We start from the raw sequence: 25,192 nt of genomic DNA, 5'->3' as shown, positions 1-25,192 counted from the left end.
CTGTAGAAGTTTCCATGTATCTCTAACTTGCCTCTTGCGTGACTATTTATAGTATCATTATCAGACCAGGAAATTAACATTAGTACAATGCCATTACCTAAACTGTAAAGCTGGTCAGATCTTACCAGTTTGTCCACTGATGTCCTTTTTTGTTCCAGGATCCCACATTCTGTTTGGTTGGTCTTCTCCCTTAGCCTCCTATAGTCTGTAAGAGACCCTCACTTTTTCTTGTCTTTCATGACTCTGATACCTTAGAAAAATACTGATCAGTTTTTTTGCCACAGATCCCCCAATTTGGATTTGTCTTATGTTTTTATATGATGGCAACACAGAAGTGGTGTGTCCTTCTCAGAAAGTACCATGGGTTCAGAATGTCAGAATGTCCAACATTGATGGTGTTGCCCTCGATCGCTCAGTTACAATAGTTTATGACGTTTCTCCAGTGTAAAATCACTACCTTTTCCCCTGCAGTTAAAAGTTACCTTGAGATACTTTCAGACCACAGAAATCCTGTTTCTTCTCAAATATTTCACCCATTGACTTAAGGATCCATGAGTAGGTCCTTGTGTATAACAGTTTTTACTGTGGAATTCTGCTGCAGGCAAGGACTGTTGCTTCTGTTTCATCCGCTGTTCAATTACTTGTTCATATCAGAATGGACTCAGATATTTATTTTGTCCTATAGGTTATAACCCAGTACTCTCATTATTTTGATGCTCAAATTGTATGAGCTCCTTTCAGTGACCCCTGCATTACTTCAACAAACCCTTATCTTTTCTTGAATATTTCTAAACTGCCAGTATCTCCACCCACAAAGATATAACCCCATCAGAAGGAAGAGCACAAGATCTAATGTTGAAACTGAACCAGCTCAAGCCATTACTTCACATAGCATTTGGTGATGTTCCTGCATTTCCCTCAAATTTTAAGAAAGCCTTTGGTGTTCCTGTGAGTTCTAATGCACTGAGTTACTTGGTGCAGCTAGGGATATGTTGTTTATGGGTAGGATTTAACAGTTTTCGTTTGTATTTATAAATGAGTTCAGGTAAGTGTTTTTCTCTTTGATTAAGACACCGATTAGTAAAGACAGCTCCTAGGGGATTTCTTAAATTCTTATATTCACATACTTCTAAAAAATGTTATGTTTTACTTACTTTCAGAAGATCCAGTGTTACATATTATATGTATGGATTTGGGCACTTCTTTTTAAAATTTCTATTTTTCCTCGTTTAAAAATATTAAAAAGAAATTCTGGAAACTACACAATGATACTGAGTAGAGGTACATTTTAGAAGTTGCATTATTTGTTCTAACTCCATAGCAAAGTGTTTTTGAGGTTAATGTTTTTGTTCTTGTTTTAACATAGAATTGGTGGATCCAAATATTTTTATCCAGCCAATCACAGAAGAACGTGCTTCTAGGACTTTGTACCGTATTGAACTTCTAAGGAAAGTACGGGAACAGGCCCTCCGGCATCCACAACTGTTTGAACGCTTGAAGCTTTGCCATCCAAATCCAGACTTACCAGTCTGGTGGGAATGTGGCCCTCACGATAGGGACTTGCTCATTGGAGCTGCTAAACACGGGGTGAGCCGAACAGACTATCACATTCTTCGTGATCCTGAACTCTCCTTTATGGCAGCTCAAAGGAACTACAGTCAAAGTAAGATGGCTCATTCAAGGACTTCTACCCCACTTTTACAGCAATATCAAGTAGCACTTTCTGCTTCTCCTCTTACCTCTCTACCTAGGCTCCTAGATGCTAAAGGTATTATTCTAGAGGATATGAAAGTTAAAAGTGAAAATCTTAAAGAGGAGCCTCAGTCTTCTGAAGAAGAATCTATGTCTTCTGAGGAAACCAGGACACTAATAAAGTCTGAGCCTGTAAGTCCAAAGAACGGTGTTTTACCGCAGGCCACTGGAGACCAGAAATCTGGTGGAAAAGGTGAAACAGACAGACGCATGGTTGCAGCCAGAACAGAACCCCTAACTCCAAACCCAGCTTCTAAGAAACAGCGAGTCCACAAAAGAGGATCCGAATCTAGTTCTGAGTCTGACTCTGATTCTGAGAGATCATCCTGTTCTTCCAGATCATCTTCTTCCTCGTCTTCCTCCTCTTCTTGTTCCCACTCTCGATCAGGCTCTAGTTCTTCCTCATCCTCCTCTTGTTCTTCAGCATCGTCTTCATCCTCATCCTCATCCTCTTCCTCATCATCATCCTCTTCATCTTCATCAGAAGAAAGTGACAGTGAAGAAGAAGAAGTCCAAAAGCGAGGTATATGCATAAAGTGCTTTTGCTATTTTAAGACATTTCAAGTGAAAATGAAAAACATTTGGTTCAGATAACTTAAGCTTGTTTAAAACTGTTGACTGCAATTTTACATGTCCAGCTTTGCTTAGAGAAGCACTAGTGAGAAGGAAACCAGCATGACTGGTACACACTCCCTATTTGGTATTCAAGGCATTGCAAAGTGGGTTAGTCAAACAGAAATTAGGCATTTTACACACTAATTTTAGTTCTTTGTCATTACCTTCAATTTAGCGTTACATTTTTTTCTGAACAAGTTGATCAGTGAACAAATCGGGATTATATTCTCTAACCGCCACCAGGATTTTTAAGTTAAGCAGTCAGACCAGCAAGAGTATCCTCGGCCCTATTTGGCAGCTCTCTACTCAGAGCAGTAAGGGATAGGAACTACAGCTCGTCCCCAGGGTTGTGTCAGGTGGCCCTCTCCTGAGTGTGCGTGCCACAGCCCACAGTTCATGTGCAGGGAAATGAGTTGTCACTGAGGAGGTGCAGGAGCCAGAGTCCCTTGTAACAACTCTAGAGACCTAAGTCTCAGGGTGGCCACAAGGATATGCCCCATCATAGGAATCCCCTCCTTAGGGAACGTTAGTACACCCATCAGGTATTTAAATGGTCCCCAGTCCAAATGCAATTGATCAGTCAGGAGTTTCTCTTTCCAGCAAGCAGACCTACAGAGTTAACTGAAGGTCACATTTTCATGCAGAAAGGGATGTTTTGTTAACCCTTTCCCCTCAAGCTCCTTAATGCCCTTATTTTGCTTGTGTGCTAATTTTTTAAACAATGAATACTTAATTGTATTTTGGGTTAATTTTTTCCTTTTTTTTTTTTTACCATTTGTTTTGACTTATTTTTCCTTTTTAAATATATCTTTATATATCTTTATATTAAATATCTTTATATTAAATATATAAATAAATATATATTATTTATTTATATAAATAAATATATTTATATAAGTTTTGAAAAGTATATATAAAAGTATATATAAACTTGTTTTATGCAGTCTTTTTGAAACAGTTATAATTGTTCTTAGCAGAAGGTACCCCTCACGTGAAAGCCTACGATGAAGAGAGTGTTGCGTCACTGAGCACTACCCAGGACGAGACCCAGGATAGTTTCCAGATGAACAATGGCACACCAGAGTCCGCTTACATCTTACAAGGGGGATACATGCTAGCAGCTTCATATTGGCCGAAGGTAAATGAATACTGTCCTGCTGGGAAGAGGTCATTTTTTGAGTATTTTTCTTGTTGCTTTAATGCTTTAACTCTTCTCATATGGAAAAATAGGTCACCATAAAACAGAGGGCCACATTTTGGTGTTAGCATCATAAGTATCAACTGCTGTCATCAAGTAAATAGGTGTACTTGAATGTGTATGTTTCTCAACCTAACCTTAGAATGTTTAAAATATGAGATAATGAACACTTAGGTTCACATACAAGTTATGAAATAGGTGCTTTGAGCTGAGTCTCCTCGGAGAAATTTACCATAGTCATTGGTGACTTAGGAAAAAAGTTCACTTAGGTACGTAGGCTTTCAGTGGTAGAAGTTCAGGTTGGATTCATACAATTCTTTCAGTATGTGTCTAGACTAGAACAAGAGTAGTTACCTTTAGGAGAACTCTACTCTCATCTAGTTCTGAGTCATTTGAATTTTTACAAGGAACCTGTATTGTATAGTTATAAAAATAACAGAAGACTATCTCTATCCTAAATACTTTTGAACTCCGGTGGAAATTTGTACTTGAATTCTTACAGAATTATGATATGGGTGTGCAAATATGTATACATACCGAATGCACATATGTTGTACCAGGGTTAAATCCATCAAGGCCCTGAGCCATTTCGTCTCCAGGGGTCTGGCCTGATTGTTAAAATCACACTCTGATGTGGCATGCTCTTCCAGGACCGCGTGATGATCAACCGGCTGGACAGTATTTGTCAAACAGTGCTGAAAGGGAAGTGGCCTTCAGCTAGAAGAAGCTATGATGCCAACACAGTGGCTTCTTTCTATACCACAAAACTGCTGGACAGTCCTGGCGCAGCTACAGAATACAGTGAACCCAGTGTACCCACTCCCCCAGGTGCCGGTGTTAAAGAAGAACACGATCAGTCAACACAGATGTCAAAGGTGAAGAAGCATGTACGAGAAAAGGAGTTTACAGTGAAAATCAAAGACGTATGTTTATTTTTATTGCCCTAGGACCCGATTGCGATTACGTGTGCAGCATGCTTTTTCTGCAAGTGGCTGCCTGCTCTCACTCTTACTTCCTTCACATACTTGTTTTCTGGTATTTGGATTGTTTTCTTTTTGATATCCAGGTTATTAAACTTGAATATTCTACTAGAAGGATCGTCATTTAATATGTTTCTCTACCTATACTTCTGAACATAGTCCTTCTGCCGATCAAGAATGCTTTTCTTAAACAGTCTGACAAATTCTAATTATTTTGGTTCTTTTATATAATGTTTAAGTGGTATGTCAATGCACTTCCTCTTTTAAACATTTAGCATGCCCTGTTATCAGTAACATTTCATTTTTCAGTGTGATTTTTGAAGCTAAATGGATTACTCCGTGTCTAATACATGGGTAACATCCTCTGAAATGTCATTTGAATAATGTACTTAGAGATGTATGTCCGAAGCTGATCATGTTATAAGGTACTAGTCACATGAACAGCTTTGTTTTGCTCAGACAAGTGTGTATAGTACCTGGATTTTTTTCTTTTAAGGTAGAAAACTTAATATTCATTATAGAAAGGAGTTGGTTTTTTTTTCTTTAGTTGATTTCTGAATAAGAAGAGAAGTTAAATAATGTTTCAGCATTTTTATTTCACTTTTTCTAAGTAAAATTCTCTTAATAACTAAAATGAGTTTTTTAATTGTTTCTTTCTCAATAATGGTGTTTATTAACAGGAAGGTGGTTTGAAGTTGACATTTCAGAAGCAAGGGCTTGCTCAGAAGAGACCACTGGACAGTGAAGACGGTGCTCTGGGACAGCAGCAGTATCTGACTCGGCTCCGGGAGCTGCAGAGCGCGTCAGAGACCAGCCTCGCCAATTTCCCCAAATCCACACCAGTATCAGGTGAGTGTGATGACAGTAACTGCCTAGGCATGAAATACTCCTGCTGTCATTTCCAGATGCTCTTTTATTTATTTCTGTTTCTGTATATAATCTAATTTTAGATCTTTAGATCTTAATAAATACCTGTTGAGGCTTTTAATATAATATTTTAAAGCAGGGTGCAACTTTGTTTTGGGGTCCTAAATATTTGGCTGGAAATACTGTCAAGTCGTTTTTTATCGGTACAAGTTCAGACAGCATTTCAACATGAAAGCAGATAATCAATGTAAAGGCAAACACCTAAATCACAAATTAGAAATGACTAGTAGAGGAAGTTAAAATGAGAAGTTCTAGAAAGACTTTAGTGATAGTGTAGTTCAGTCATCTACAGGATACAGGAAATGTTACAACTAATCCCTGAAAGATAATCCTTCATTCTCATGGAATATTTGCAGGAAAAGATTGTGCTGACCTAAAACAGCCCTTTTTATTACTGGGCAGCTTGGATCATCACAAAATTCCTTCTTACTTGGAAGCAAATTCTGCCTGCAGTTGGTTTTTCTTAATGACCGAAATTCTGTCTTATAAATGCATCGCAGAATCAGCTTATTCCCATGTCTCCATGATGGTCTTCACATTTTGAAAGCAATGATTGTATCTCCTCCTCTCAAATTGGGACTGTCTCTCTTCCAACATTTTGACACTTTGAATCAACAGTTTTTATTAAATACCAAATTGGAGCCATGAGTTGTGTGCTCTGTAGGCATTGAGGAATCAATAAGAAGCTTGTTTTGTTGATCTTGGTGTAACGTGCTTTAATTTGTCTGTGTCCCTTTTATAAAATGTGGTATCAAAAAATTGAGAATTTTACTCATGATCAGCTGAATCTTTAAAAAGTGCAAGTTGTTGATTAAAGCCCATTAATGACTTGAATTTCCATTATACCTTCCATATACATAAGGCTACATAGTTTGTTTCAGTATTCTGCTAAATCTGGTTGCCATGCAGTACTTGGAAACATTTCAGAACTCCTGTTGTGCATGTGCACGGTGTGTGGAATTCCTAGGACTGGGGAACATAATGCTTTATTATAAGTGTTAAATTGATAGCTATTCCCAATTGCTGCTACCGTGACTTTTTAATTATAAATTATAATTAAATTATAAATTAGTATCATCATCATTACTTTGGTCTCTTACAGATTCATTAACCATTCGTTATAATTCTCCAGTTACTAGACTTTGAGAGATGTGTAGCTTGCAGTTCAAATAGGACCCAGCCCTGCTTCTGTCACTGAAGCATAACTTCCCCAGACTGTGGTTTTCCTTGACGGTATTGTATTTATGGAGCTCTGATTTTTTTAGAAAAGGGTGGGGTAAGTGCCTGGGTAGCTCAATCAGTTAAGCATCTGCCTTTGGCTCAGGTCATGATCTCTGGGGTCCAGCCCCACATCAGGCTCCCTGCTTCTCCCTCTGCCTCTCACCCTGCTTGTATGCTTGAGCGCATTCTCTCTCTCTCTTTCTCCCTCTCAAATAAATAAATAAAATCTTAAAACCAAAAAAGAGAGGAGAGTGTAGGAGGATGGGGTAAATGAGTGATGGGCATTAAGGAGGTAGTGAGCATTGGATATTAGATGCAATTAATGAATCTCTGAACTCTGCCTCTGAAACTAACATACTGTATGTTAATTAGTTGAATGTAAATAAAATTCTAAAAAAATAAGAAATACCACTGCTTATACTCTGATACCACCATTATAAATGGGATTGACACTTCTGTCATCTGAACATTTTACTGATACTGCAGCTGAAGGTTGTACAGCCTTCACCTTTAAGTAACCCTTGGGTAAATAACATCATCGTTAATAGTATTAGCAGTTATTGTAACACAGTCTGCAGCAAATCAAAATATTTAAAAGCCTTAAACATTAAAACCAGATAGAGTTATTATCTAAGCGTTACAGCTCATCCATCTTAATAATTGCAAATGTGAAATCTAGATTTGTCTTCCAACACAACTCTTAGGAAATCTGTTAATAATATTTTGCCTTCCTTTTCTTGTCTATGAAATGAGGCATTGGGGTAGGAGAGAGGTAGCCTTGTTGGGTGGGTTAAATAATATATGTAGAGTGGCTACTACGGAGCCTGGCACTTAATTAGATGCTAAACCGATGTTAAAATTTAACCGATGTTAAAATCTAAAACCTCACAGGTTTTAGAATTAGATACTGAATAAATGCTACTATTATAGTTTAATGTCCCAAAGCCAAGTCCTTTTTACGTTTAGGTGGGTACACTCTGAATTGTATCTGTAAGTTTCAAGCAAAGATACAAGTTGTCATGTAATTTAATTAATGAAGGGAATAGTAAAATAGCATTAAATTACAGTAGGGCAAAACTAAAGAACCCATTCCAGAAACTACCTAGAAAAGTGAACAGAAGATGATGGTAGAGCCGCCACACAGCCTGGGGCTGAATTCTGTCATTTACCAGCTGTGACATTGGGCTAGTAAAATTTACTGTTTCTGATCTCATTTATAAAATAGGCTTAATAATACTCCATGTTTTTGTTTTGATTTGGAAGATTTAAGAAAACATTTGTTAAACCTAGCTCAGTGTATGGCACCTAGTAGGCATTCAGCGAAAAGAATCTATTTTTAGTATTGTTATAATTACATCTAAGATAAGTACAATACAAGCTTTATAGAATAGATAGGTTAAATTTTCCATTTTGGATTCTAGCTTAAAATAAATCAATAATGTTTCTAAAAAATCACTCTGAGAAATAAGTCAAGGTAACTGGGTTGTTTGTTTTTCGTTTTGTTGTTGTTGTTTTAAGAATTTATTTGAGGGGCACCTGGGTGGCTCAGTGGGTTGAGCCTCTGCCTTCGGCTCGGGTCATGATCTCAGGGTCCTGGGATCAAGTCCCGCGTCGGGCTTTCTGCTCAGCGGAGAGCCTGCTTCCTCCTCTCTCTCTCTCTGCCTGCCTCTCTGCCTACTTGTGATCTCTCTCTGTCAAATAAATAAATAAAATCTTTAAAAAAAAAAAAAAAAAGAATTTATTTGAGAGAGAGAGATAGCAAGAAAGAGCGTAAGGGGTGGGGAGAGAGAGAGAAGGAGGTTCCCCGCTGAACAGGGAGCTTAACAGAGGGCTCCATCCCCAGGACCCTGGGATTATGACCTGAGTCAAAACCAAGAGTCAGACACTTGACAGACTAAGCCACCCACGTGTCCCAGTAGCTGGATTTTTTTTAAGAAAGAAAATAAAGATATTACGATAGTACCTAACTGGCCAAATAGAATATGTTTATGAATGGCCAAATAGGGTATGTTTATAAATGTACACTTTGGTGTGTATACAGTTGTTTTTCCAGAGAGAATTACAGTAAGTACTTCTTTATATAACATTGGAATAGCAGCAAAGGGAAAGTAGAAAGTAAGTAAGACATGGTCTACCTTTCAGTTACTTGGTAGACCAAGACCTAAATGTTAAAATATTAGCCAAGATATTTAAAAAACAAGATAATATGTTTTGCTACACAGCACATTATAGTTAAAAAGTACTGGAGAAGAGGGAAGTCACTACTGTGTAGAAACTTAGGCGAAGTCCCCTGGAAGAGGTGGAATTGAACAGGATCTGTAAGAGGAAGGTCAGATAATGGAAAGTGACATTCATGGGAGAGGGGGGAGAGGGGCAGGGGACAGCATAGACCAGAAGCTTAATAGTATGGCTTTGTGATAAGACTGACCTAGCTAGTGTGTAAATTCCTACTGGAGAGAGATTTGTATGAAAGCAGAGGCTGCTTAGAAAAGGTGAATCCACATTATAGACAGCATGAAAACTGAGCTGGGACAGGAATTAGGGGTTGGGCGTCATGCAGGAAAGGGGCTGATGAAAGCCATCTCATTCATATTAGAATAAAAAACCCTGAGAACGTCTTATAAAATAGAATGGTACTTTTAAAAATGATACCTTGGGAAAGTTGGTTTATTATTATAGCTAAAATGTACTACAGTGAAAGTATTTTTAAATCATGGTTATAAAATCTGGTTATAATGAAATTCACTTTGTAGGTAATGAAAATTTTCTTTTTTTTTATGAAGTTATGTCACATTCCTAGGCAGAGGATCATAGGGGAAGAGAGGAAAAAAAACGAAACAAGACAAAACCATAAGAGACTCTTAATCTCAGGAAGCAAACTGAGGGTTGCTGGAGGGAAGGAGGCTGAGAGGTTAGGGTGGCTGGGTGATGGACACCGGGGAGGAGGATGTGCTGTGGTGAGCACTGTGAATTGTGTATGACCGATGCATCACAGACCTGTACCCCTGAAACAAATAATACATTATATGTTAATAATTAAAAAAAAAAGTAAGACTAAAATTAAAAAATTATGTGACATTCCTATTGTGTTTTTATATGCAAACATGGTTTTTAATCATTGTAACTAGCTATTCCTTACCATATGAATTAAGGTACCATTTTGAAACTGAGATGTGGCGAATATAAGTGGCCTCCATAAGGTTACATGACCAACCACAGGGCAACTTCTTATTCAGGGATACACTGGACTTGCTCTAAAAATTCTCCTTTGTGGTGCCTGGTTGGCTCAGCATTAAGCATCTGCCTTTGGCTCAGCTCATGAACCCAGGGTCCTGGGCTTGAGCCCTGCATCAGGATCCCTGCTCTGCGGGAGGCCTGCTTCTCCCTCTCCTACTTCCCCTGCTTGTGTTTCTGCTCTCAATGTCTCTGTCTCTGTCAAGTAAGTAAATAGAATCTTTAATAAAATAATATAAAATAAAGGGAGTGACAATCAAATTTGTCTAAAAATAAAAAAATAAAAATTCTCCTTGAATGATTCAAAATGCATTTCTCACTATAAGCTGTGAAATGTTTTAAAGAAAAAAAAATCTCATCCTTAATAATTTCTTTTTTCTTAAGATTTATTTTATTTTATTTTTTCTAAAGATTTTATTTATTTATTTGACAGAGACCACAAATAGGCAGAGAGGCAGGCAGAGAGAGAGGAGGAAGCAGGCTCCCTGCTGAGCAGAGAGCCCGATGCAGGGCCCAATCCCAGGACCCTGGGATCATGACCCGAGCCGAAGGCAGAGGCTCTAACCCACTGAGCTACCCAGGTGCCCCAAGATTTGTTTGTTTATTTATTTTAAATATGTTATTTATCTATTTATTTGACAGAAACAGCGAGAGAGGGAACACAAGCAGGGGGAGAGGGAGAGATTGTCTTAAGCAGACTCCATGCTGAGCACAGAGTCTTACTCGGGGGGGCCCAATCTCACGACCCTGAGATTACAACCCAAGCCGAAACCAAGAGTCGGAGCATAACCATCTGTGCCAGCCAGGCACCCCAATATTTTCTTTTAATAAGAGAGTTGTAGATTACGTACTTCTTGAGAACAGGAACTGCGTTTAACCCATCTTAGAACCATCATAGAATCATTCATACCTCTTAGACGCATTTTCATTGAGTCTACTGAAATGAGGAATGATAAAGGTCAGTTTGACTTGGCAACTAAAAAGTTAGTGGTGATCTTAAAATACCCTAAGTTGGCTGGCACGGGAATGGACTATGGGACATTGAAGAATGCGTTGGTCATGAAGAAAAGGAGCACAACAAAGACCAACCTTTCAAAAGTTTTGAAAGTTATAAAAAGGCTGAAAGAGGTTTATTTTTTGTTTGAGTTAGGCCATGTTTTTAAGTTGAGGAGAAGACTCTAGAATAAAATATCTTGGCACAAGGGGCGCCTTGGTGGCTCAGTGGGTTAAAGCCTCTCTGCCTTCAGCTCAGGATATGATCCCAGGGTCCTGGGATCGAGCCCCGCGTGGGGCTCTCTGCTCAGCAGGGAGCCTGCTTCTCTCTCTCTCTCTCTCTCAATCTCTGCCTGCCTCTCTGCCTACTTGTGATCTCTCTCTGTGTGTGTCAAATAAATAAATTAATTAAAAAAAAATCTTGGCACAAGAAAGTAAAGATAGTTGAAAAAACAAGCTTTCAGAAAATGTAGGAATTAATGGATTCAAAGAAAAAGGAAGGATTTGTCTTTTTATATGAGAAAGACTTGCTTCTTCCTCTAAAAGGGAAAAATAAGGGCGCCTGGGTGGCTCAGTGGGTTAAGCCGCTGCCTTCGGCTCAGGTCATGATCTCAGGGTCCTGGGATCGAGTCCCGCATCGGGCTCTCTGCTCGGCAGGGAGCCTGCTTCCCTCTCTCTCCGCCTGCCTCTCTGTCTACTTGTGATCTCTGTCTGTCAAATAAATAAATAAAATCTTTAAAAAAAAAAATAAATAAATAAAAGGGAAAAATAAGATGTGTGAATATCTGGGTAAAAAATTTGAAGAGACAAGTCAAAAAGTTACTTATAGTTCTCTGAGTTTTTAAATGAGGAATGGGGGTATTTTTAGCCCAAAAATTGCTGGACTTAGGAGCTGTAAATAAGAACTAACACTTTCATCTATTTAGAAAAATAAGTACTTTTAATTTGCTTAAGATCTAAATTTTGATCACTATTTTGCATGTTTTTATTTGATTAGGTACTTCCATTCAGTCAACCCTTGGTGCCAATGGCGTTAGATTAGACAACCAGCCTATAGTCAAAAAAAGGCGGGGAAGGAGGAAGAATGTAGAAGGTGTTGACATCCTCTTTTTTAACAGAAATAAACCACCTAACCATGTAAGTAAAAAGTACTGATCTTTGAGTCCAAAATATGTAAATATACATATTGCTATTTTACAAATGTCTTAGAGAGTAAAAATATTAATTAGGAAATTAGAGTGTACTTCTAGATTATATCTCAGAGGAATCTAGCACTGACCAAGACTCATGAAAATTTTAAACTTGAAAAATTCATCAGAATTTTAAACAGCTTACTTTTTTCCTCTTCAAAAAGATTTTCTTTACTGGACCAAAAATCGAATGATAAAGCATAGAAATAAAATTTTCACTTGGTTGTTTCTCTCCAGGTTACTTTGGGCTTAACCACCTCACAGATTTCTACAGGGATGACTCCAGCACTGTCCTACACTCAACCTCAAGGAATTCCTGATACGGAAAGTCCAGTTCCAGTCATTAACCTCAAAGACGGGACAAGACTTGCAGGCGATGATGCGCCAAAGAGAAAGGATTTGGAAAAATGGCTTAAGGAGCACCCAGGTTATGTGGAAGATTTAGGAGCTTTTATTCCTGTAGGTGATGCCTTACAGATCTTGGTATATTTTATTTCTGTGGTTTATCAAATCCATAATGATGAAGCATACGTTTTTACCCACTTATGTAAATATGTGTTCTGCCCAAGGGTAAGGAAAATAAGCAGAAAAAAATAATGACCGTTTTTTCCCCCCTGATACAACACAGTGCCATTTCCATTTTTCCATTCTGCATTTAATAATGAAAATTATCTCCAATATACAGAGTACTATGTTAGACCCAGAATAGGTTGTAAAGGTATAAAATTTCCAGTCCTTTTCCTCAGGGAGTTTACTTTAAAATACCAGTGATACCAGTGATCATATTAAACATTTATTGAGACTTAACTGTGTGCCAGGCATTATACTAACATACATTATCTCATTTAACACTCCTAATACCTTTATCAGAATGGCATAATTGTAACTATTTTCTGGATAAATTAAAACACCAGAATTGGAAGTAAGTAGTCCAGGACACAGTCTTAATTCCAGTGTCCAAACTACTACTCGTAAGCTCTTCTTCAAGCTGCCGCAGTGCTGCTGTTGTGTCTCTGCAGGCACACACTGAGTTTACTCTCATCAGAGTGAGAATTGTTTCAGTTCATTTGCATTTTTTGTCTCCTGAGATACTCTGTGCTCACTGTCTCACAGGCATATGACTTTCTTACTCACAGAAATCTGTCATTGCATTTTGCAATACTTTACTATCAGGTGCTGATATACCAAATTCGCATCAGATCCCCCAAATAGTGAAGGTAGCAAGCCTGTTGTATCTGCCTTCATTAGAACGGAGAACCCAGCGCAGCTGTTTGTACTCTGTGAGCTTCTGAAGGACGATATCCTATTCACCTTTGTATCCCCAGGCCTTAGTACATAATTCCTGATCCACAGAATAGTGTCTAGCTCCCTATAAACATTTACTGAGCCAATGAGTGAAAGTCCTTTGAATACTAAAAACTACTGTATAAAGGTAAAGTTGTTATTTTATTAACAGAAAAAAATTACCTTGTTACTTTTTTACATAAAGGAACCACAAAAGCTCCACACTCCAGTCCCTACAGTGGTCTTTGTGTCTGTGATGTGTACTTTGTCTAGAATTTTACGTTGCTATGATTGACATCAGGAAATAACCTGGTCGTCTACAACAGACTGCCTCAGGCTTGGTGTTCAGATGCCTTTCATATCCCTGGTCTTCTCTAAGGATGCCACTAATTCTCAAACTTTAAATACTTTTGATTTAAAAAAAAAAACAAAGCTTTTATAATTATGAGGGGAGGAGTTTTCGCTGAATATGATGGGTAAGCATAGAATGAATACTGCAATTCTAACAATAATGAGGTTCTTCTTTTAAGGATGGAGGATAAAACCGTGAGCCATACGAAGTTCTTGCCCTTGTGTTACTCCCACTGTAGTCTGTAGGGTTTCTCCTGTCTTTCTCTCATCACTGCAAAGGAATGTTAATTAATTTTTAAACTTCAAAGTCATTCATCATTTCCACTGCAAATAAACCTTTTATCATAATTTTTAGGTAACGTTATGTAATATTAAGATTTTAAAACAACATTTGTTGTGGTAATACAAGATGATTAGTTTTGGTTTCTGAAGGATATCTCACATTAATATTTCTTAGCTCTCACACTCTATTGTATCTCTAGAGCTAAATAATTATAACAGATTATATAATAGCGGGGCCATGTATAGAGTACTGTGGAAACATATAAAAGAGTAATGAATGATTCTGCCTAGGCAAAGTATCTGGGGAAATGTGGAAAGAAGATAGAGATGACGTCTGTGACTGGTGAATGATAAAGAATAAGTAGGCATTTGACCAGGTTAACACAAGAGAAGGATATTCTAAGCATTATAAAATGAGTATGAAGAGTTAAAAAGGAGAGGACTCTAAGGCATATTCATAAAAGAGCGGCCAGTCCGGTTTTGCAGGGCACGTGCTGGAATCTGTGGGGGATTAGCAACAGGATAGAAAAGGTGAATTGAGGTCCAGGCTGTGAAGGGATGGGTCTGCCACGCTGAAGAGTTTGAGCATTCCTCTCTTGCAATGTTCTCATTGCTCAGAAACAGACATCAAGCCCTGCTTTGTTAAATTATAGAGGTAAGTAGCATGGTTTGATGGAAAGAGTTTCATTACCAGATACTACCACTTGCTAGTTGCCTGACCTCGAGGAAGGTATCTTCTCCAAGCCTTGGTTCCCATTCGTAACATATAAGAATATCTTTTAATATCGTGACAATTACTTGAGGAGAGATAAGAAAGGCTATTAGTGAGACGAAGAGAAGAAGAAAGCCACAACTGGCACAAACATGGATTGTATCAGCGCAGAAAAACATCTGATGTTTCAGATGAAATTTATCAGGAGAAAAAGTAAAGAACTGTACAATTTTGAGGAGGCTGCTCCAGTGTTATTGGTAACTCCTTCAGACAAGGCTAGGAACACAGTGATCTGTAAGAGCGTTTAAGGAAAGACCTCATTTCAGGAGCGAGAACGCACACAGAATGATAGTGTTTCGATCATATGATGGCCTTGAATATGTTTTCAAATATGTAATTTGAGGAAAAGATTTATATAATATTTCTTAAAGTCATATTTAATATTTTTATTAGACAGTTGACCCTTGAACAACACTTGGGCTTGAATTGTGTGGGTCTGCTTACACGTGGATTTTTTGCAGTATGGTACTGAGAATGTATTTTCTCTTCAATATGATTTTCTTAATAACATTTTCTTTTCTTGAACCTACTTTGGACAAGTAGGTTCAACAACTTACTACTTTGTTGTAAGAATACAGGATATAATAAAAATATAACATGCTAAATATGTGTTAATCAACTGTTTATAGTATCAGAAAAACTTCTGGTCAAGAGTAGGCTATTATCGGTTAAGTTTGGGGGGAATCAAGAGTTATATGTGGATTTTCGACTATGCAGGGGCAGTACCCCTAATCCCCATGTTTAAGGTCAACTGTGTTAAATATAAAAATATTTAAAGTTTAAGTATTTTTAAGGTGTAATGGGTAAATTCTTTAATATATATGTATGTATATATTATATACTAAAGGTAAAATATGTGTATAATATATATATTCTTCAGTGTATAATATATATTATATGCATCTTCAGTATTATAGAATTAAATTACTTGGATCAGCTCTTTTGCACTGTTTGCACAAGTAAAGATTTTAAAGCTGTTTCTTTGCTTACATGTTTTAGAGAGTGCAGCTCCATGAAGGGAGGCCCAAACAAAAAAGGCATCGTTGCAGAAACCCTAATAAACTCGATGTTAATAGTCTTACTGGAGACGAACGTGTTCAGCTGATTAACAGAAGAAATGCCAGGAAGGTATGTTTATATTTATTGTTAATTTTTTATAAACAGACCTGGAGATGCGTTAAAACTAGCAGATTTGTGGAGAGAGACATGGACTATAATTTTATGCAATCGAATTTCAATTCCCACATCTTTGGCTAAGCCATGGGATAAAATAAGTCACTTGACACATCTGCGTGTAAGCCATGTGACATTGCCCAAGGGCCGGACATCCAAAGCAGCGGTTCTCAGCACGGGGCAGTTTTGTCTTGCAGGGACATTTGGCAATGTCTGGAGGTCCCAACTTGGGAGGTGGGGAGGTGGCAGGCAGGGGAAGGATGCTATTGGCATCCAGCAGGTAGAGGCCAGGATGCTGCTAAACTTTCTGCAGCACATAAGACAGTCCCTCACGCTGCAGAGGGTGAGAAACTAATGAGAGAGCCACCATTCTCATCAGGCCATCATAGACTACATTTTTATCACTGAAATTTCCCATCAGATGGCCATAAAGTATCTTGTTCCTTTAAATGAGCCTATTACATAATTTTCTGACAGATGAAAATAAAATGTCTTAAACAAAGGTACCTTACAGAAAAAAGGCACTGCTGTGTTTATCTTACTGCTTTTTTGACTGATGACTGGTAAGAGTCCAGTTTTTCTAAATTCTGTTTCTTAACCAAATGTGGCTCAACATTTGTTTCCCCAAATTGTTTTTGTTTATGGATTGGTAGATGTCTCCTTCATCTCAAAAGTTAATGATACAACACTTACAGCACCCTTCTGTAGGCCTATAGCTCTGATATTTTTATTCTGTTTTTTATGCAGATAAGCATGCAACAAAATAAAATTAAAAAGAGAAAAAGAAGGCCTCAGAATAAGAACAGCAAATTTCTCATTGAGTTGCTTCACTCACAAATCAGATTACCTTAACAGTTGTTTTAATATTGTTATGTGCACTAGCTCATTAAAATTAATACTGATTTTCCCCCAGTTTATAGAGCTTATTCAGCATTTGTTTGTACTTTAAAATGATGTCATAGGGGGATTAGGGAAAAGACAAGATGACATTTTAGTAGCATTTTACTTAATTTTGTGATTATATAGATGGTGTTACAAATCTTAGCACTTCATCTTCTAACAAAAGTTAGCATTACTGGACAGGAATAAATTAGTCTTAGCCAGTTTTAAGGAAATGGAACAATTTTGTGTTTTTACGTATTAGATATTAAACACTCCTAATTTTATCTAATTGTTATAACCTGACAAGGGTTCTGTTCATCTCCCGTAATTTGTATTATTTATTGTTCTGAGTCTGTAGCACACAGGCTTAAGGATTGAAAAGAATCTACCTACTGAATCCCCATACACCACCCAAAGGGCCTCCACTTACACTGGAGCTTAGTAAAGGGGGTAACGTAAAGGAGAAGGCAACAGAAACTAAGTAAAGACAATAGAAAATATTAGAAAAGAGTGCTTAAGGTATTATAACTATAGATACCTGTAACTTCTAGGTAGTATAGCCATATTAAAGTCCTGTCTGTATTCTCCCAAGAGATAGTATATGTTCAGAGAGGTATGGAAAGAGGAATTACCTTTGGACACCAAAGGAACATTAAGTTGGTAGATCCAGATCATTGAAGTTTCAAAATACTTTGTTTTAATGTCCTACTAATTATCATATGTAGTTTTAAAATTTTTTCATATTGTGATTAGTTGGCTATATCACTGTTCACATGCAAAAGATGTGTTTAATTTTATACTTCAGGGTTTTAGTTTACGTAATAGGTAAGAGCGTGACTTTGTGGGACCTGAGTTTGAAAGCTGGCTCTAATGCTTACTAGCTGGCTTTAGGTGACTTATATAACTTCTCTGAGGCTTAATTCCTTCATTTGAAAAACAGAAATAATACTCTCTCAAAGGATATAGTGAGAACTAAAATAAATTTACGTACTGAAAGTCCTTAGCATGATGCTTGGCATATAATAAGAAGAAGAAGGAGAACTTACTATTTGTTTGCACCAGATACTGTGCTAAGGCACTTGAATTGGTTTCATTTTTATCCTTATAAAACCATATGAGGGAAGTGTTGTTGTAATCCCCTTTTTATAGATCAGAAAATGGAGGCTCAAAGAGATGTACTGATTTGCCCAGTTCCAGTAGCTGGTAAGTCTGACTCCAGAGGGCACGTGCTCTTAACGAGGCTGTATGACCTATCCAGCATAGCGAGTGCACAGGAAACAGTGGTTATTCATTTTACTATTTTAGTTACTTAAAGCACTTAAAATTTACATACCACATGTCTGCACGGTATATTAGCAGTGCCTTTGGCATGTGGTAGTCCTTTTTAATATAGTAGATAACGTCAAAGGTAATTCAAGAAACACGTGTCTTAAATAAGCTCTGTATAGCACAGAATAAAAGCAAGAAAGTCTTCGTACTTAATATATATAATATATATAATAAAAATTAATTTAATTTTTAAGTGTCTAACAGTCTTTTTCATTTACAGGTTGGAGGTGCATTTGCTCCCCCTTTGAAAGACTTATGTAGATTCCTAAAAGAAAATTCGGAATACGGAGTAGCTCCTGAATGGGGAGATGTTGTTAAGCAGTCTGTGAGTAATTTCATAAATACTAACTCACACATCATCTTAAAAATTAGACGCCATTTAGTCAGACTGAGAAACACAGATAACATATGATTCCACTCATAAGTGGAATCTAGAACCGAAAACAAAACAAACAAAAAGCAGACTCTGATCTATAAATACAGAGAATAAACTGATGGTTGCCAGAGGGGAGGTTGGTGGGGAGATGGGCAGAATGGATGAAGGGGAAAGAGTGGTACAGGCTTCCAGTTATGGAATGAATAAGTCACGGGAATAAAAGGCAGAGCATAAGGACTACAGTCGGTGGCACTGACTAGCGATGTAATGGGACAGGTGGGAGCTACACTTCTGGTGAACGCGGCAGCCTGTGTAAACCTGTCAAATCACTAAGTTGTACACCTGAAACTAATGTAACATTGGGTGTCAACTATACTCAAAAAAGAAAATTACCTGCCATTTAATGATATCAGAGATGAAGTTTTAAATTAAGAATTAGCAACAGTGTGGGGCACCTGGGTGGCTCAGTGGGTTAAAGCCTCTGACTTCGGCTCAGGTCATGATCCAGGGTCCTAGGATCGAGCCCCGCGTTGGGCTCTCTGCTCAGCTCAGCAGGGAGCCTGCTTCCCTTCCTGTCTCTCTCTGCCTGCCTCTTTGCCTAGTTGCGATCTCTGTCTGTCAAATAAATAAATAAATAAATAAGTCTAAAAAAAAGAAAATTAGCAATATTGTGTAAACATGTGCCAGTGTTTTAGTTCACAGTTTTTATTTTGCAGTACACATTACAAATTTCTCAGATGTTTGTTGAGTTAGAATGCAGAATCAATATATACTGATCATTAATCTGTTTTTATTTTAACGTCTAAGGTAACTCTTTGAGCAAGGCCACAAAGATTAACCAAAGATGTGCGGAAAGAGACATATAAGGATATTCATCATAGTATAATAGTAACAAATTGGGAATATATTAATGGTCCATCCATATATTGGAAAACTATACAACTGGCAAAAATTATATCTTAGAAGAACATCCAATGACAAGGGAGGAATAGGTCATGGTGTGTTAAATGGAGTAGTAATTAAGCCCTCGGAAAAGCAAAGCCTGACCATGTGGTAAATGCTGAATAAAGAATAGCTACTATTTCCACAAGTATCCAAATGAAAAGGGCAGGCTATAAAACTATGTTCATTATGATTCTATTTATTTTAGAAACGGAAGTGGAGAGAATTGTAGAATCTGTATATATGAACAAGGGAGAAATGAAATACACACCCTAAAATATTAGCATGGTTTTCTCTGGTGAAATTACAGATGATTTTTTTTCCCTTGTATATTTGTTGTTGTTGTTGTTGTTGTTGTTTTTGTGAAGAAAACAAATAAGTTGATCAATTCAAAACAAAATTTTAAAATAGTACCATGAGAGTCTTTGAAACTGCCATTAGGGGCACCTGGCTGGCTCAGTCGGTAGACGATGCGACTCTTAACCTCAGGGTCGTGAGTTCAGCCCCACGTTGGGCATGGAGCCTACTTTAAAAAAAAAAGAGAGAGAGGTGTTGAAACTGCTCTGCAGAGGGGTCACAAATGGTAGTCACTAGACACATGCAGCTGTTGAGCATTTGAGATGTGGCTGCCTGAATTAGGTTGTGTAAGAAGTATAAAACACTGTTTTGGGATTTGGGGGGTTTTTTGAGTATTTTTGACACACAATGTTACATTAGTTCCAGGTGTACAGCACAGTGATTGGACAGGTCTATACGGTGCTCCACAAGTGCAGCTGCCATCTGTCACCACACAACACTGTCACAGCTTCACTGATTTTATTCCCTGTGCTTTTTATTCCTGTGACTCAGGGCGCCTGGGTGGCTCTGTCAGTTAAGCGGCCAAGTCTTGATTTTTGGCTCAGGTCATGATTCCAGGGTCTTGGGATCAAGCCCCGCTTCAGGCTCTGTGCTGGGTGTGGAGCCTGCTTAGGATTCTCCCTCTCCCTCTATTCCGCCCCCCTTAATTAATTAATTAAATTTAAAAATTATCCCCTAACTTATTCATTCTGTAACTGGAGTCTCTGTCTTCCACTCCCCTTCACCCATCGTGCCCATCTCCCTACCCTGGTTTGGGATTTTGAAGATTAAGTTTGGAAAAAATAGGAAATATCTTTATTTTCATAGATTACATATTGAGATGGTACTATTTTGGTTTAATTATGTTAGGCTATATTACTAAAATTAATGTCACCTGTTTCTATTCTACCTTTTTTAATGCAGTTACTAGAAAATTTAAAGTTACATATGTGGCTTATGTTATATTTCTGTTGGAGCCTGCTAGCCTAGAGGTTCTACAACTCCTACCACTTTTAGGAGTTCTGAGCCCAGAAAGTCATGGGAGAATCACTCGACTATCTTTTTTCAGCATGGTGCTATCTCCCTCCCTTACTCCCAAAGTGACAAAGATTCACATGAAGCATCTCATTGTAACCTTAACCTTTCACTTACTTCCTCTGTTCTTTCCTTATCGTTCTCCTAGCTTGGACGAGGGGCACTTCTGTAGTCTTTTAGAGTAATTGATGATGTGAAACTGTGAGGGTGTGGAAGTAACCTCATGAGAAAATGTCTTTGCACCTTCTGTTCCCTAGAACTCTTCTACACACGTATGCCTTACCGTGTGGAAGAAAGCTAGAGGCCTCTTCCTGCTTTCTTACCCTGTGAGAAAATGGGAAGTGGAGGAACTGTTTCACACCCCTCCTTACTATCTGAAATGAGGCTGTCTCTTTCATAACTGATTACGTTCTTTCAGTACAGACCCAGTCTATGAATAATTACCAATTTTAATGTGATCACTATTGATTTTATTCTAATGTAGCTATTGTTACTGATTTTTTTTCCCCAGGGATTTCTTCCAGAGAGTATGTTTGAGCGTATTCTCACCGGTCCTGTTGTGAGAGAAGAAGTCAGCAGGCGTGGGCGACGGCCTAAAAGTGGAATTGCCAAGGCCACGGCGGCAGCGGCGGCAGCAACTGCCACCAGCGTGTCAGGCAATCCTTTGTTAGCCAACGGATTACTTCCAGGTGTGGATCTCACAACCCTTCAGGCCTTACAACAAAACCTACAAAACTTGCAGTCTCTGCAAGTAACCGCGGGGCTGATGGGAATGCCTGCCGGTCTTTCTTCTGGAGGAGAAGCTAAAAATGTGGCCGCCATGTTCCCCATGCTGCTGTCGGGAATGACTGGCTTACCAAATCTGCTGGGCATGGGGGGGCTCCTGACAAAGCCTACTGAATCTGGAACCGAAGAGAAAAAGGGAAATGACTCGAAGGAGCTAGAAGGAAAAAAAGAAAGGACAGAGAGTCAAAATTCAGAGAACGGGGGAGAAAACTCCGTGTCGAGTTCTCCTTCCACGTCCTCTACTGCTGCATTAAGTACAGCTGCAGCCGCCAACCCGCTAGCTCTTAACCCACTACTGCTGTCTAATATACTCTACCCAGGGATGCTGCTCACTCCAGGCCTTAATCTCCACATGCCAACTTCGTCCCAGTCCAATACTTTCGACGTACAGAAAAACAGAAACAGTGACTTGGGCTCATCTAAGTCCCAGGAAGTAAAGGAGGAAGAGTCCAGAGGTAGAGACCAGGAGGACAAAGGGGGAACTGAAGCAAGTCCTCTCAACGAGAACAGCACAGATGAGGGTTCAGAGAAAGCTGATGCTTCGTCTGGATCTGACAGTACGTCGTCGTCGTCGGAGGATTCAGACTCGAGTAACGAAGACTGACTTCCCAGACTGCACTTAAATTATGAACTGATTTTGGATTTTTTTTTCTTTAATTATGAATTGTAAATACCCCAGTGTTGAGTGCATCAATAACTTACTGACCGAACATTTCAGTTATTTGTTTAGAAGTGCAAACTGCTTTCAGAGACGTTTTGCATGTACTATTTCTTAAGATCCGTATAAGTTTCTGAACTCGTATGTACTATCAAATACATAAAGGTGTAAAATTACAACAAAAAGGCATTATAATTTTGTTGGGGGTTAATTTTATGAAAATTATGCTCCATGAGAGTTGTATATTTAATATATTTGCAGAGAACACAGCATACTTGATGCATATTTACTGATTTAATTTGAATATAGTTTTACAGCCTCCTTGACACCTATAATTTACAGATCAAAACTCAGCAATAATTTGGGCAGCTAATGAATGTCATGAAAGCTGTAGAGTCTACATCACCATCCACTGCTTTAATTCCATGAAAACGCTCTCGTGTCGTGATGCACTGCTGACGTTTCCAATTCAGGTACAAGTGTGTTTTAAAGAAGAAATAAGTTTCCCAATCAGCCAATTGAACTGGCTACCTGTTACCTCAGCTGAGTTAGTTTAGGAAGTTTACATTCGTTTCTAATTCTCTACTTGTTTTCAGGGGTTTTTTAAACGCATCCTCTATATCATGTTGATCTGGCAAGAAATCTGACTTGCTTTCGGCTGAGCTTAACTCTGATATCAGTAAAATTAAGTCCTACAAGAGTCCTGTGTCATGGGACTTTGGCACCCTCTAGACATACTTAGTTTTACTTTTTCAAAGTTTGGCCTCCTCTAAAGAAATCATTCTGTCTCTGATGAGTAATGTCTGTTTCCAGGGTTCAGAAAAGGCAAACTCATGAAATACCACTGAGAAGATCTTTCCACACAGCATACTTCATGTAAAAGAAACCATTGGTTTGCTTTATTCGTGTAGATTTCTCTTTGTGTTTTATGTCATGGAACTGTTCCAACATGAACAGGTCTTAGTGATAAAGTAATATGCAAAATAGTCTAAATTCTTTTTTTTTTTTTTAGTTGCTAGGTATAAGCAGACTAAATGTTGCCCAGAATCAGTGTTGGGTTATCAGTTTATATTAAATATACTGAGTTGGCCCATTTTGAATATGCACTTTGAATGATCTCAAAAAAATTTATACAACTTATACCTGTAAACCACAAAAATGAAGCCCAAGGCTTCTGATCAATTTCTTAGAACCCTTTATCATGTAAAATTTGTCCAATATTTGATTTGTGATACAGTTTCTCCTGCTAAAGCTGCTATTAATTCCAACAAGATGGAGAGGTCCAGGATCACCTTCATGTACATTAAAAACAATTAGAACTGAATTGGACATAAAATACCATTTACATCCTAAGGAGAGAAAGATGTTAGCATTTTTCTGATACTTGGATAAGTCAGTGATAAAGTTTGCGTGGGGCTAAATTTAGGGGGAAAAGCACCCACTTCTCTCCCACAGAAAAAAATAACTCAGTACGTTTGATAGAACTTTGTTGTTTCGTCATAAATCCAGCAATTATATTGTATTTTCCCAGATCTTTACCAGTAAATTATGTTTCTGTATGTAAGATAACTAATCCCTCATTAGAGAGACAGTGTTACATGTATTTACAAAATCATTTAAGTTCCATTGAGATTGTATTGATTTTTGTATTTTTCCCAAAATAGTACTTTGAATTGATAGTTCTTTATGCAATGTCTTAGCAATAGTCACTGTAATGCCCATCCAGGAGAAGTGGGTAGTAATTCTTCATCATGAAAATGATATATTACATATTTAGTATCTTCCCTTTGCAGTATTGCACTTTTGTTTAACTAGAACACACCTATGAGATAGCCAAAGTTTTTCAAACACAGTTAACTTAGTTTGCTGGTGGGGTATTTCAACACCATCCATACTTCCCTCTTTCCCTCTAGTTCTATCCACATAATCTTCATTCCTTTCTTTCCCCAATTAAAAAAAAAAGGGGGGGGGGGGAAGCCCTAGATCTTGTCACTAAAAAGCTAATTTATATCAAATTTATGAGATAAAGTATTTTCCTAATTATGATCAGACGAATTTGGTTAACATCTTAGTGATTCTCTTTCTACGTAATAAGGCAATTGCAGTTTTCAAAGCATTAAGGCTAATACTAACAAACTTTCTCTCGGGTTTCAAGACACTTCTATTTAGTATTGATTGGGGAAAAGTTGTCCACCTGTCAGCTTAAAAATGCAAATATGGTTGTGTAAAGATAAGGGTTATAAGGAAAAAAAAATCAGTAGAATTACATAATACTAAAGTTGCAGTTAAAAGGATATCCAAGTATGTGTTGGTAGTTACTAAAAGAATTATAGCTGTTATTGCCTTGTATTTATAGCCCTTGTTTCAGGTTTCATGATTCAAGTCTTAGTCCAATTCTTCTTTTGGACATTTGCAATATTTACCAGTTGTGTTTTGTGTAGTCTGAATTTGCTTTCTGTAGTTGAGCAAACGTCTTAAAAAGTCATTTGTAATTTATTAAATTACTTTCTATGATGTTCTATAGAGCAAATGGAAGTTTAATTATTTTTTATTAAACATATTCTTTGACTACCCATGATGTCAGCCTCTGTACATGACAATACTCCTTTTTTTAATTGACTTTTATCTACAATTTATCTTAATCCAGTTGTGAAACCCTAGTCCTAAATCTCCAAAAGGAAAGTTATAGTTTGGAAAAATTTTTAAAAGACAGAAGCTAGCTATAGTTATATCCACTGTATCATTATTTCCTTAAGTTTTCTTCCCCTGACCTTTAAAAATGTCCAGAAAGACTCAAGAGATGTACCAAAGCTCATAAAGGAGTACATTTTGGATATCAGTAATTATTTTTCCCCTAGGTCTTAAGTGTCTTTCCT

The 25,192-nt window shown here is 37.8% G+C and overlaps 1 protein-coding gene across 3 annotated transcripts in view; it reads left to right on the top strand.

The window, feature by feature from the left end:
- CHD9 (chromodomain helicase DNA binding protein 9) overlaps nt 1-24,894 on the top strand; it is a 218,987-nt gene extending 194,093 nt beyond the window's left edge. For all 3 annotated transcript variants that reach the window (XM_080827902.1, XM_080827903.1, XM_080827904.1), the window contains 9 exons: nt 1,367-2,275; nt 3,342-3,505; nt 4,216-4,488; nt 5,226-5,394; nt 11,918-12,057; nt 12,348-12,569; nt 15,799-15,927; nt 18,404-18,508; nt 21,384-24,894. In XM_080827902.1, the coding sequence (XP_080684028.1) occupies nt 1,367-2,275; nt 3,342-3,505; nt 4,216-4,488; nt 5,226-5,394; nt 11,918-12,057; nt 12,348-12,569; nt 15,799-15,927; nt 18,404-18,508; nt 21,384-22,262 (2,990 nt within the window). In that variant the 3' untranslated portion in view covers nt 22,263-24,894. The remainder of the gene's footprint in view (nt 1-1,366; nt 2,276-3,341; nt 3,506-4,215; nt 4,489-5,225; nt 5,395-11,917; nt 12,058-12,347; nt 12,570-15,798; nt 15,928-18,403; nt 18,509-21,383) is intronic.
- The last annotated feature ends 298 nt before the right edge of the window (nt 24,895-25,192 follow it).

This window comes from Martes martes, assembly GCF_963455335.1.
Source record: "Martes martes genome assembly, chromosome: 17".
Lineage (NCBI taxonomy): Eukaryota > Metazoa > Chordata > Mammalia > Carnivora > Mustelidae > Martes > Martes martes.
This window is presented reverse-complemented; position numbering and strand designations above follow the sequence as displayed.